The following is a 13,178-nucleotide window of genomic DNA, read 5'->3' on the forward strand; positions in this document are numbered from 1 at the left end:
GAAAAGGTACTCTACTCATAGATCACTGGTGACACTGTCAGCTAAATATTCATACAGAGACAGGGAACAGAGACAGAGAATCAACACTGTGTGTCCACGTGATTCTGGTACCCTTTTACCTTATATTTCTACCTCCTAATTTTCTCATGATCTGTAATTTTCCATCCCCCAGAGCAGTCAGGCACGCTTTCTGAATTGCAGGTTTGACAGAGATGGAGGGGAGAGAAAAGTGGTGCTGATGTGCAACAGCGGGAGAATTATTTGTACTGAGCGACTCACATTTCTGCCACTGAGGAATTGGTGGGCAGCAGCATTAAACCACATATCACGACTGACGTGTCCTCGGCAGCACCGTTAATCCCTGTCTTCACCACTATCTCTTCTGCCAGCTGGCTTCAGGTTTTCTGACCATTTCACTCAATATATATGCCAGAAAATCTAGGGTTTACTATCCCAACTTCATGTTGACTGTCCGTAGAGCGCTCAAAGCCATTTGATAGAGAAATCATCTGAATTTCAACCAAAAAGTATTTTTCTGTGCACAAAACTGCAGATTTTACTATATGACATGATTATTCAGTGACCTTTTTAGAATTTACTCTTAGATAGATAGGTATAGGTTTTATTGGTTTAATTGGTTTGCATATTTGTAGCAATAACAGTTAACTAGATGATATGGACACTGGCATAACAGAGGCATACGGCATACAATTTAAAAATTAAACTGGAAATCACTTGTAATTAAACAATGTAACACCATCTTAATTAATTAATTTAAAAAAAGGTTTACTTCTTGGTTGCAAATCCCTGATGAATGACTGCCTCAATTGACCGACTTGTGATTCACTGCCTCTAGCATGTATATATATATATATATATATATATATATATATATGTATATATATATATATATATATATATATATATGTATATATATATATATATATATATATATATATATATATATATATATATATATATTGCCTTCAGTCTTTGCCTCAGCAGTAACACTTGTTAATGCATATATAATGCATTAGCTAACATGAACAAAGACTGAACTTGCAGTAACCAATGTTCACTCCATCAATGAGGAAAATGAAGCCCACAATGATCAATATAATCCATTACGTAAATCTTAATGAACAGTAGTTAAGTAAATCCAGAACTGAGACTCTAGAGAATTTTTTTAAACATTTGGAAACACTCCATAATTTTAATTTTTGGATTTATTAATCATTGGTTATAAATAGTAAATATTTGAAATGACAATGAAGATGTATTTGGTTAACATTTAAACAAACATCAATTATGCAAGTAAACATTATTTACGGTTTTTAATGCTGTAGTTCATGGTTTGTTAATATAAAATAATGTTAGATCAGGGAACCTTGATGCATGTAAAGCATTACTGCCTCAGTAAGTGAAATGCAGCTCAGTATGTATATCTGGACCAGTCAGTCAAGAACAATTCACTTTGTAGAGATGAAAAACTCCATAGTTGCTTTAGTAGATATAATCTAAACAATATGACAGGGAAGATGTATAGAAAGTCAATGGCATTTCATCTTAATACAATTTTGAAGAAGGCCGCGCCCTTGATGATGTATGTTTCAGAATGTATAATTGAAGGCATTCAATAAGATTTCTTTCATTATTTCTTTTGTATATTGTTAGGAGCTGGTATTGTATGGAAGCTGGAGCCACTGTATACTGCAAATCAACATGCAAACATCTGGTGGTCTTCATAATTTTAGCCATGTGTCCCTGAAATGATTATAAGCTGCTTGGCTTAACAAAGTATTTCAATTTAAAATACATGTTTACTTCTACCTCTAATGCTCAAGATAATGCTAAATGCAGATGTGTGTGTGCAGTTTTGAAGATTTTCTCTTCTGTGTGAGTAATTCATAATTGGAACATCCATAGAGAATTATTTTTGCTTTGTATAATACAATCATTTTGTTTTCTGTACAGTAATGAATTTTAATGAACATTCACAGATAATCACCAGCAGCTAAATGAATTCAGATCAATATGACTTAAAAAAAAACTTTCAGTAACTCTATTCAAGCTGAAGTAATTGAAGAATGATGAGAAAACAGCCGAAGGACTGAAAAGCTGCTTGTTACAGACACAATATACTAGACAATAGCAATTAACATGTACTTAGGTACACAGTTACATCTGTTTCACCACTCACACGAGGTTACACGAGAAAAATACATTAATTAGCAAAAAAACAAAAAACCTCGACACAGATATCATTTCTTTCTATCTTACTTCTGTTGTATTTTGTTGTCCTTTCTAGTTGACATGCACCACCTTGTGTGTTTATTGTATTGTGTGTACTTGTTGCACACTGTCGTGAATTTGCACTTTATGTAGTGTATTGTGTCATTGTGTTACACCATGGTCCTGAGGAAACAACATTTTGTCTCGATGTATACAAGCTTTACAGAGGAATGACAATAAAAAACACTTGACTTGATTCCCTTACAAATCAACACAACCAGCAAAATGTAATATGATATTATTGATATTAGTCAAATTAACTCTTACAGTATTGGAATAGGGCTTCTCATTACAGACTATACAGCAAAAAAAAAAAAAAGAAATTTATCAAAATTACCACTGACTACATCCCTGGACTTTTCTGAATTGTGGTTTGTTAGAGCGACCATTTGTACATTGCAGAAAAAACAATATTGCAATAACAGTTAAAGAAATAATACTGAACTAACCTTGTTTTAGTTTTTATAAGTTTAGTGTCCAGTGCTGTAATAGTAAATTCAATAATAAAAGTATTATTTGAACACTGGGGACTGTGTTGTGTATTCAGGCATATATCCATCAACCAAATACAGTCTCACACACACTTATGGCAGACATGCTTTTGCTTCTGTTTAATCTGTTACTGAAAATATAGCAGCCTGCCCATCTCTGCTTTCCAGTGCTGTATTTTGTGGATGACGCATACGACTGAAGTTTGAGGGCAGAGTTCACGGAGGAAGATGGTCTCTGAGACGCGTTAAAAACAGAGGCCATTTTCTCTCTGTAGCTCTTCCTGAACCTTTTTGCAGACCTGTACAGGTCGCCCACAAAGCAGTAGCAGAGCGGGTTGAGTGCTGAGTTGGTGAGGCCAAGCCACTGCGCGAAAGGTCGGCTCTGCAACACCCAACTGTGCTCAACGTGGCCCAGAACTTCTCTGTCCAAAGAGCCTGGCATGTTGAAGTCAATCCAGATATCCACTACATAGAGAGGAAGCCAGGAGAAGGTAAAAAGCACCACCAGGGCTAGCACCATCTTGGCTATTTTCTTGCGCGACTTCAGCCGCGCTGCTGACCGGGTTGAGCTTGACATGGCAGCTTCACTAAACTGGTCATCTGCACTCCATAGTTTCCAGGTAGTGAGAAAACATATGATGAGGTTGAAGAGGACTGGAAAGCCATACAGGGCGCAGAAAAGTAAAAAGTTGTAGCCTAGGCGCAGTCGTGCTTTAGACCAGGCCTCGACACACACCGTTATCACGTGTGAGCCATCCATTGTCAAGGAAAGCATCTTGGTCTCGTTCATAAAGACCAACGGAGCACACAGCCCGGACGACACCGTCCACACCATGGCTATCATCGCACAAATCTTCCTACCGGTGAAGAAGGATCGTGCACGTAGTGGGCTGTGAACGTTGTAGTACCGGTTCAAGCTTATGACAGCCAGGCTCAAGACACTTGCGGACACGGAAACGGCCTGAACGAACGGCACCGCGCGACACAACAAGTCCCCAAACACCCAAGCATTGTACACCTGGTGACCCAAGTTCACAGGCATGCACACACACACCACCATCATGTCACACACAGCCAAGTTTATCAGCAGCTTTCTGGTAGTGGAGGCACCAGCTAGTCTGTTCCTTCTTCGACTCAGGACCAAGAGCGCCATAATATTCCCCACAAATCCTGTCAGAAAGGACACCAAATACATGACCATCAGGACAATTGTGCCAGGCTCGTGTCCTGCAAAAAGAAAGTCTGCAGCAAAGGGCAGGGAATCATGAATGATACTCCCATTATTGTCCTGTCTCAGGAAAGAAAAGTTGGTCGGCAGAAGGTGTCCAAATTTGGCATAAATGCTTGAAAAATTCATGTTTTGTCTATTTGTGTTCTAATCTGCTCATCGTCTCCTCATGAACAATCCACTCGCGTCAGGAAAATGTCCGACCTCAATAAACAGAGACATGCAGGTGATCAGGACGCGCTGCTCCGGCAAGCAAAGAAAAAGAGACACGTCCTTTCAGCATCATTTACAACACACGCATGTAATTAGGAATGAATGATTGTAATAATACCGTCGATCGCCATCATAAGGAGCTCCAGCTGCACCAGAGTGCTGCTCGGTGAAAAGCGCTTGCAAAAAAATCAGACACGCACTGCGCCTCGCGTCTTTACTGATGCCGCTCCAAAAGTTGCACAGTCCACACATCCACAGCTGGAATGTCGGGGGAATGAAGGATTTAGCCCTGGGGGAGAAACAGGTGAGCGTGCGCTGTCATCAAACTGCCACTCACATGAAGGTGAGAAAAGTTGGCGCGCGCGGACAGGAGGCGTGCGCACGCGCTGGCAAACCCTCTGGCACTGTGTAGACTATATGCTGCACATCTGTGCACGTGAAACCTCATGATGATGATGATGATGCTCATGATGATGATGATGATGATGAGTCCAAGTTCCTAAAGCCTAACCTGTGAAGTCCATTTAATGTCAATTAATGTCTTTAATTTAAAGAGGAAATTTCCTTAAGTCAAAAAAAAAGCCTCTGTTCTCAGATAAAATATTACTTCTCGTGACATTTTAGTGCCACGTGACTCACATTCAGATCATTTCAGAATAAAATTATTATCATGATTAAAATTGTTGGTGCTCTGACGATTTGCCAGTTTATGATTTATCAAACTGTCCTATCGTCTTTTTGTGTTGTTTTTTTTTATCCTATTTTGTCTACTTTACAACTGTGACTGTGACTTTACAGCATTAATCTATAGGTGGCATATTTGGATCAGAAAATACCTCTAGCACTTTGCATGTATATATATTCATTTTCTGTATTGCTTCTCCTACACAGGGTTGTGGAGGAGCCTGGACCCTATCCCAGGGACCATTGGGCATAAGGCAGGGGACACCCTGGATGAGGTGCCAATCCATTGCAGGGCACAATCAAACAATTTGGAAATGCTAATCAGCCTACAGTGCATGGACTGGGGAGGAACCCAGAGTACCCAGAGGAAACCCCTGAGGCACAGGGAGAACATGCAGGCAGAGGCAGGACTCAAGCCCCCAACCCTGGAGATGCGAGGCAAGCGTGCTAACCACTAAACCACCATGCTCCTATATATAAACTGTATATAGTATGTATTTATGGGCGTGCACACGTGAAGGGAGCATGTGCAGAAACGCTTTAGATAAGTAAGACAATTTGTCAGAACACTGCCTTGAAATAAAATTACTCTGATAGCCTGTATAAGATAAGATAAAGTAGCAAAATAATGTAAGCTTGCCTTACAGTCATATATTCACACTGTATGTGCGGTAATACGTGCACATGGGGGGGGGATCCATTTGTTCTACATAGTCATTCAGAATAACTGTTTATACCTGCTTATTTCGAGATAAGATGGACAGTTCTCAAACCACAGATGTTTATTTTCATCTTAAAGCACGCTAAGTTGTCTCAATGTGCTATCTGGTCCAGAATGGGCTTTGTATTTAAATAGGTATTTATATATCCTGTGTTTTCACCCTTTTTAGCCTCTTATCACTGAAACAGTTACTAAGATTTTTTTTTGGATTCTGCAAAGGCTCACACGCAGCTATAACAACAAGATTACGTCAAATATGAGTCCAACTATTCCCTGTGTCTGAGACATGGAAAGATAAGGCGCTCAGGATGAAGACCATCTGCTCAGCTCCTTTAAGGTGAATTAAGAGAGAGGAAAGCACCTGGTGTTCTTGACCCATTGAGCTTTAAAACCGACAGGCTTGCTAGATAAAAGACCCCGGAGTCAGCTCCAGAAAGAAGCAACGAATGAAAAAGATGAGATCTAATACTGACTGAACGTTCAGGACTTGATGAGAAATTGTACTATGAAATTCTACTCAGAAAATAATCCTCTTAAAGATCCTCATAAAGAGTGTGAATTTGAACTGATGTTTGATACTGTGGCCTTTTTACCTACCTACAGCCACTCCAGAAAATCAGTGCAGAGCATTTGAGTGATAATTGGATGTTTAGTTAGATGAATGTCAGTGAATGCAAACCAAACCAGCCATGTAAACCAACTGAACCCTCTGAACTTTTGTTCAAAAGCATATTCATATTCCTGCAGTCAGAATATATGTATATGAAGACATGCACATTTGGTCAGGCCTTATTTTAATGCTGATGATAAGAACGCTAGTGATGAATTCAAGCTTCACATGCCCTGAATTAATCTAGCCTGAAGGCATAGTCCATTTTTTTTTTTTTTTTAAAAAAGGCACTTTATTTTGTGAAATGACGCAAAAAAATGGATTTAATGCACCAGACACACAGAGAAGGAAAAAAAAAACTTAGCAGCTGTCCAGACACAGTCTACTCAGGAATTATTGGCATCCTTTTAAAAAATGAGCAAAAGTGAATATATTAAATGAATAATATATTCACTGAATGATATTCTAAACAGTCTCTTTTCTGCTGAAAGCTGTTTAGTTTTCCCCGTAATGATGGATGATGGGTTTTATGTGTGCAACTGAAATGTTTTTCAAGAATGAAAATCTATTTGCATTTATTTTTAAATATTCCTTATATGCCAGTAATTTTGCCATGCATATTTTGAGAAAAAAAATACCATTATTTTATATAAAATATATAAGTTATTTTTGTGGTTGCTTTAACGAAAAATGTTGATGTAATGCAATCATCTCTTGAATTGTGCAAACAATTCTGGAGCTCTGTGGATGTCCTATTATAACCAGCTTTTAGATAACATTTTCAACTCACTGTTTACCTACATCTAGGTAAACCACTAGACTCTCCATCTAGACAATTGTCTTTTTTCTACAGAGATCAAAAAGTTTATACACAGTCTTTCGAAATGAAGATGGATTGGGAGCTTTAAAACATTTCCTCAGTGTGTGACCGGAAAAGAAACCCTCAAAAGGGAAATTCCGTTAAGACTCGAACTTGTGTTAGCACTAAAACACTTCAGTTATAATTCTAAATATTATTCTCAGATAGGAAGTTTTAACTTCTTTCTTGTGAACCTCTTTACTGAATTAACAGAGCAAAAGGTTTCTGAACAATTTACTGCACATGTATCCACACTGTTTCTCAGACTGATTGATGACATTTTTGTCACTGCTTCATGCACACTTGAAGAGCTCCAGCTGTTTGGGTCTTCTTTCTCCAAATTCCACCCAAGATACTGACTTAGGGCTTGTCACTGCAGTTTTACATGTAAGACTAGTCTTTCGTTTGTTTAGTTAAATGGACACTGAAGTATATACTTAGAATTTAAGGACTGCTGTTGTACATTTACTATACACTGACTATGACTTAGGGTGCAAAAATGTGTCTTTTTCTGGACAATGTTTCTACTTTCAGTACACATTTTAGCAATTAAAAATAGATTACTTCCTCCAGAGAACTCATATGTGCAAATATTTGTATGGATTTCCTAAATAAGTCATTGGCATGGCCTGGGAGAATTTCTCTGGTGCTCACTTATTGTCTCAGTAATTAATTAATTATTGGCTGAAATTGTACTCTAGCATGACAAAGAGACCGCTTTACTTTTTAGAGAACCTCCACCAATCTTGTACGGATGGGACAAAAACATGAGAGACATGCTCATCAGGAGTGAAATAAATGAAATTATCTTATATTATCTATAGCGCTGTCATCGACAACCATTCGACATTTACTAACAGGCCAACGAGATTACAAACCCTAAAGGATCCATTTTTATTACTCAACACTGCTCGTGCATCACCACAGGAGCTGTTTATTGTGTTTCCTGCAAAAAAAAAAAATAAATCAAATATACATTAGGGAAATTATTAACAACAATGGATGTTAGCACTGCTACTTGTTGCTACGGCAGTAATGAAATGAAGAACGTTTGAGATGAAGAAGTCTCCAGAAAACCTTGGAAAGAATGTTATACTTTAAACAAACATGTGCTAGTTTCAGCTCCTACAGCTTTAAATGCTTGATGATGAATTTTTTTTCCCCCCTGAAATGAAACATCCTTTTTCTCCGGAGGCTTTGCATACTATGCTGCACATTTTACTACTTCCCTCCTCTCTCTGTCTATCTTCGGAGAATACTATGTACGTGTATACATAAAATACTCCATACTATGATCTTGATTGCTGCATATGAACTTAGACACTGATGAGGAACATAAGAAGTGCTTGATTGTGCTACACAAATTTGCAAAAAATGTGCAAAAATGAAAGACATAAGGAAAATAGATATATCTTAGGCAAAACAGCATAAATCAAAAGTAATTCATCAAAAAGAATTATCAGATGGTGGCCTGCATGGATGCAATGGCTCTTAGCCTCTGAAATTTTGCCTTTGACAATGAACATTAAATCTTGAAACTTTGAAATGTTTACTTACATGATATTACCAAGTACTTGTGCATTTTAGATAGAATTTCTTAGAAGTTCATAATGTTCCTTGTAAATGCCTCACACAAACCTTGGGGAATGTAACAGGAACTGTACAAGGAAGGAAGCACTAAATTATCCCGTATGAACAGGTTCAGGACCTATGAAAGGAAAACACCCACACCATCTGCTATAGAAAAAGTTCTCCAAAATATTATATATGGCACATATTCAAGGCAGTACGAATGTAAGCTATTAGAGACGGTAAAGATAGGAAGAGTTCTTGTTGTTAAATCGTAAAATTTGTTATATGTCAAATCAAAACCCAAGTGCTATCAGTTTACAATGATTCGGCCTACATTACATTAACATACAAGGATAATGCACAGGGAAATAACCATTCCACCATGCTACAGACGTTTTACCTCTTCAGCTTTGAACAACAGCTTGAGATTCGGTTGATGCATGACAAAGCTTCAGCATTATTCTCCTTCTACTGTCAGTCTCTTTTAGACAATTTAAAGTGGGGTCTGAGTAGACGATCTTATTTGTGGGGAGTCACATGGGATCTGGATTGAATCGGTGACATGACACTTCATTTTCTTCTTGTTGACTGTGAGTCATTATTCCGGGAATGAGGTGTTTCTCTAGTGGCAGCTGGAAAGAGATATTATAATGTATTCTATTCACAGTATGGTGTTGACAAGCTTCACATTCACAGAAGCAACAGGGCTTATACACACTCGCCAAACTTAGCACATTTAACCGTTTTTTTGAGAACTTCCCAAATGCCACGTGGGATGTGAAGATAATGGTCTATTATAATGGTTTTCAGCCGTCAGGTTTTCAGCCGTCTTTATCACGATTAATCAGTGTCTTCAAAACACGCACTGGATTTCCATTCATCTCTCAAGGTCAGATTACCCAGATGTTAAAACGCATCAAGAGCTGACTTCATTTGTGATTGATGCACCTCTTAGCCATGAAGCATGATCAGAATTCCAAGTTTAAAATCTTACAGTAAGAGTACTAGCATAAAAGTTGAACCACTGCAGTTGAACCGCTGTAGGTTCTCGAGGTGGAGCTTTGTGTACATGGGCAGGAACTTGGGAGCAGGCTCAAGACGTAGAACAAAATCTTATTTAAATCCTTATTATCACCACCAATTTAAACTTTAGGCACAAACCCTAGATATATTCTGCCTAGTGCACCTTTAAAATTCATATTTATTTCATTTAAATTGCAACCTGTCAGTACAAACTAGAATCCAGTTTTATACTTCTTACTGGACTGTGAAACCAGCCCTATAGTGATCTGATTTTTATTAACCAATTACGGCCTTGTTGGTGATGAGTTGAATGTGGTGTCAGATCTGACTTGGTTTGTGATTGATGCACCTCTTAGCCATGAAGCATGATCAGAATTCCAAGTATAAAATCTTACATTAAGAGTATTACCACAAAAGCAAAAGCTCAAAGCATTTTATTTAACACACCGCATTCAACTCATCACCAAGAGGACCTTAACTGGTTAATAAAAATCAGATCTCTATAGGGCTGGTTTCACAGTTTATAACACTACAAACATGCAAAAATTGGCTGATAATGATTTATTAAAATGGTCAAGACTGACTTTGCTGCCCTGTTTTTTTGTTTTTTTTTTTTAAATAATAAGTATTAGCATTGTTAGTATTATAAGCAACAGGAGAGCTTATTCAGCTGCCACAAAGTCAAGTTATAACACTAAAACATGTAATATCCAGCTCATAGTGATTTATGAGAATGGTCAAAAGTTCCTTTGTTGTCCTGTTTTTCTTTGTAATGTAAAAAAGCATATCTACTTAATTTGGTATGTAAAGCAGACCAGTCAAACAATTCAAAGCTTTATACAGATTGTGTTTACATACCCATCCAGGAGCAATATCGCTAATTCTGCATCCAGCTTCATTTCCTTCACCAATAATAATTTATTCCATTATGGTTTTTATTCTGGTTGTACTGCATGACTTGTTCTAAAGTATTTTTTCAAAGCACAGTGGTTTTTTGTTCACAGGAGAATTATCTGGCTGCGCTGAGTGCTTACCAATTTTCGACATATTTATTGTTTCTGAACAGACTGAGATGGGGGTGGAATGAAGGGGCTTTGGGGAATGTCTGTAAAAGGACTGACAGGAGACCCATGTAAACACAAACAAGCCCTCCCGACTATAGCATAGTTTTCCAAATGGGGTTTTATACAGAATACACTAGTGCAGAGGCCATTGCTTAAGTAATTTTTTAGCATGTTCTACATATTTTCATGTTCTACATATTTGTCTGATGGCTAAAACTGAGAGGCTCAGGAGGCGCTTCTTCCCCAGGCCATCAGACACCTCAACAAAGATATGTTCACCATACATCTCTCTTAGAACTCCACAAAGCCTCTCTTGTCACTGTGCATTCCACTAACACTCCACACACTGCACTTTGTATTGTTACTACACGTAACATAACTGCATATTTTGTATATTACTATTTTTGCACATTCCTGTACAAATATTTCTTATTTCTTCTTATTTCTTATTCATTTCTTATTTTTAATTTAGGTTTTATTAATGCACAGTCTAAGAAGGAGCAGGCCAGGTTTTTGTTTCACAGCAAGTTATATACTGTATTTAATTGGTTAGAGAACTTGTATCTTGTAATCCGAAGGTCGTGGGTTTGAGTCTCAGGTGCAGCAGGGATTGTAGGTGGGGGGAGTGAATGACCAGCGCTCTCTTCCACCCTCAATACCACGACTCAGGTGAGACCCTTGAGCAAGGCACCGAACCCCCAACTGCTCCCCGGGCGCCGCGGCAAAAAAAAAAGGCTGCCCACTGCTCCAGGTGTGTGTTCACTACTGTGTGTGTGTGTGTGTGTGTTCACTACTGTGTGTGCACTTGGATGGGTTAAATGCAGAGCACAAATTCCGAGTATAGGCCACCATACTTGGCCACAAGTCACTTCACTTCACCTCACTTAACTGTGTATGTGACAAATAAAAATCTTGAATCTTGAATTCTCCTGGTTATTTGTACAAGTAAGAAATTTAAAAAAAAATTACTATTGCACTTTTAATTCTGTTCAAATATCAGCTTTAGTTATATTATCCATATATATTATATGTATGAAAGATAAAGAAATGTTTTTGCCTTGCTTATGTGCAGATCAATATTCCACTGGATTAGGCCTGTGCTTCTTAACATCATGGAATAAACTCATGATATGACATAGCACCTTTAAGGGTCTCCAATAGGGACAACCAAAGAATCCTTAAGGTTTCTATATTTTAAAAGGATGTATGTATGTGTATATAAAATATATATATCATATAAATGTGGGTTAAGACATTCGTCTTAAGGCCTAAAGTGCAATGCATAAAAAGAATGATCAGCAGCATTACTACTGGTTGTTTCTTTTTGTTACAAGTAACTACTGCATACTGAAATGTTTATATGTTTTGTATTTAAACTTGACCCGGGGCCCTGGACACAGGAGGGCCTTTGACGAGCATAGATTTAACGTGAACGATTAGGCCATTACGCTGTTACACAACATGACAGAACACAAGGCAATGAAGTAAGTCACACAATCTGAAATTTCTAAATATTATTGGCATGTGAGTCTAAGTGGTCAGTTAAGTCCTAATTGGTTTTAACTGGAACTGGATAAGTGGATGAAATACAAACACATAGATAACAGTAAACACACACTAAGTAAGTTGATTGAAAAAAAAAATGTAAAAAGGAAAGAGAAGCCAGAGAAGATTAACCACTGAGCCACTGAGTTGAAGCTGGGTAAACAGCTGGCCGATTTGGTTAATGAGTTTGTGAGGTGAAAAGCAAGGAAGAAGCCAGTCACCTAAATTAAGAATGCCTTCTGCTTATCACTGAGACTAATCAAATACTCATGATGGATGTGTAATGTAGGAATAATGTTGCAGGGTGCATGCATCCGTTCATATGTAGCAGGATAGAGAGGAGGGTGCTTAAGTTCCTGCCCAGGGCCAGAGGATTTACCAATCCACCCCTGACTTGACCAACATCCATCCATCCATCCACCTACCGATCCATCCATCCATTTTCCATACTGCTTATGCTACACAGTGTTGCAGGGAGCCTGGAGCCTATCCCAGGGGACTCAGGGCGCAATATGAGTTTACATATTGATGTTGAAAAACATCAATATGTAAACTCATAGGTTGGAGAAAACATTCTCATTAAGAGCAAAGAATAATCAGAGCAAAAGGCCCATCATTCAGGCTGTTCAATAATGACAGTATAGAAATAAATGCTTTTCATCAGTTAAGTTTGGAAAGACTTTACAAATGACTGGTGGGGGTGTTTCCCTCTTCGACGTCCCCTGCACAGACTTCAGCACTTCAGGTCTGCACAGAAACTAGTGCTGGTTCCTTCTACGACTCTGATCCACGTATGTACGCTGAATAAAAGAACAGTGTTCAGATGATAAATAAAGCACGGTGAACATGAGTCAGCTACTGTTCAGCAGCACATTC

General features: G+C 38.2%; 1 protein-coding gene across 1 annotated transcript; it reads right to left on the reverse strand.

Moving 5' to 3' along the window:
* Positions 1-2,614: 2,614 nt before the first annotated feature.
* Positions 2,615-4,609, reverse strand: LOC113527290 (galanin receptor 2a). Its single transcript, XM_026914925.3, has one exon. It carries the CDS (start codon positions 4,138-4,140, stop codon positions 2,851-2,853), a length of 1,290 nt encoding a protein of 429 aa, XP_026770726.2. The 5' UTR covers positions 4,141-4,609; the 3' UTR covers positions 2,615-2,850.
* Between the last annotated feature and the right edge of the window lie 8,569 nt (positions 4,610-13,178).

The sequence above is a fragment of the Pangasianodon hypophthalmus genome, chromosome 12, assembly GCF_027358585.1.
Source record: "Pangasianodon hypophthalmus isolate fPanHyp1 chromosome 12, fPanHyp1.pri, whole genome shotgun sequence".
In the NCBI taxonomy this organism is placed as follows: domain Eukaryota; kingdom Metazoa; phylum Chordata; class Actinopteri; order Siluriformes; family Pangasiidae; genus Pangasianodon; species Pangasianodon hypophthalmus.

Bases quoted from the DNA above. Each gene is read 5' to 3' on its own strand.
- LOC113527290 (XM_026914925.3), bottom strand. From the start codon at position 4,140: ATGAATTTTTCAAGCATTTATGCCAAATTTGGACACCTTCTGCCGACC.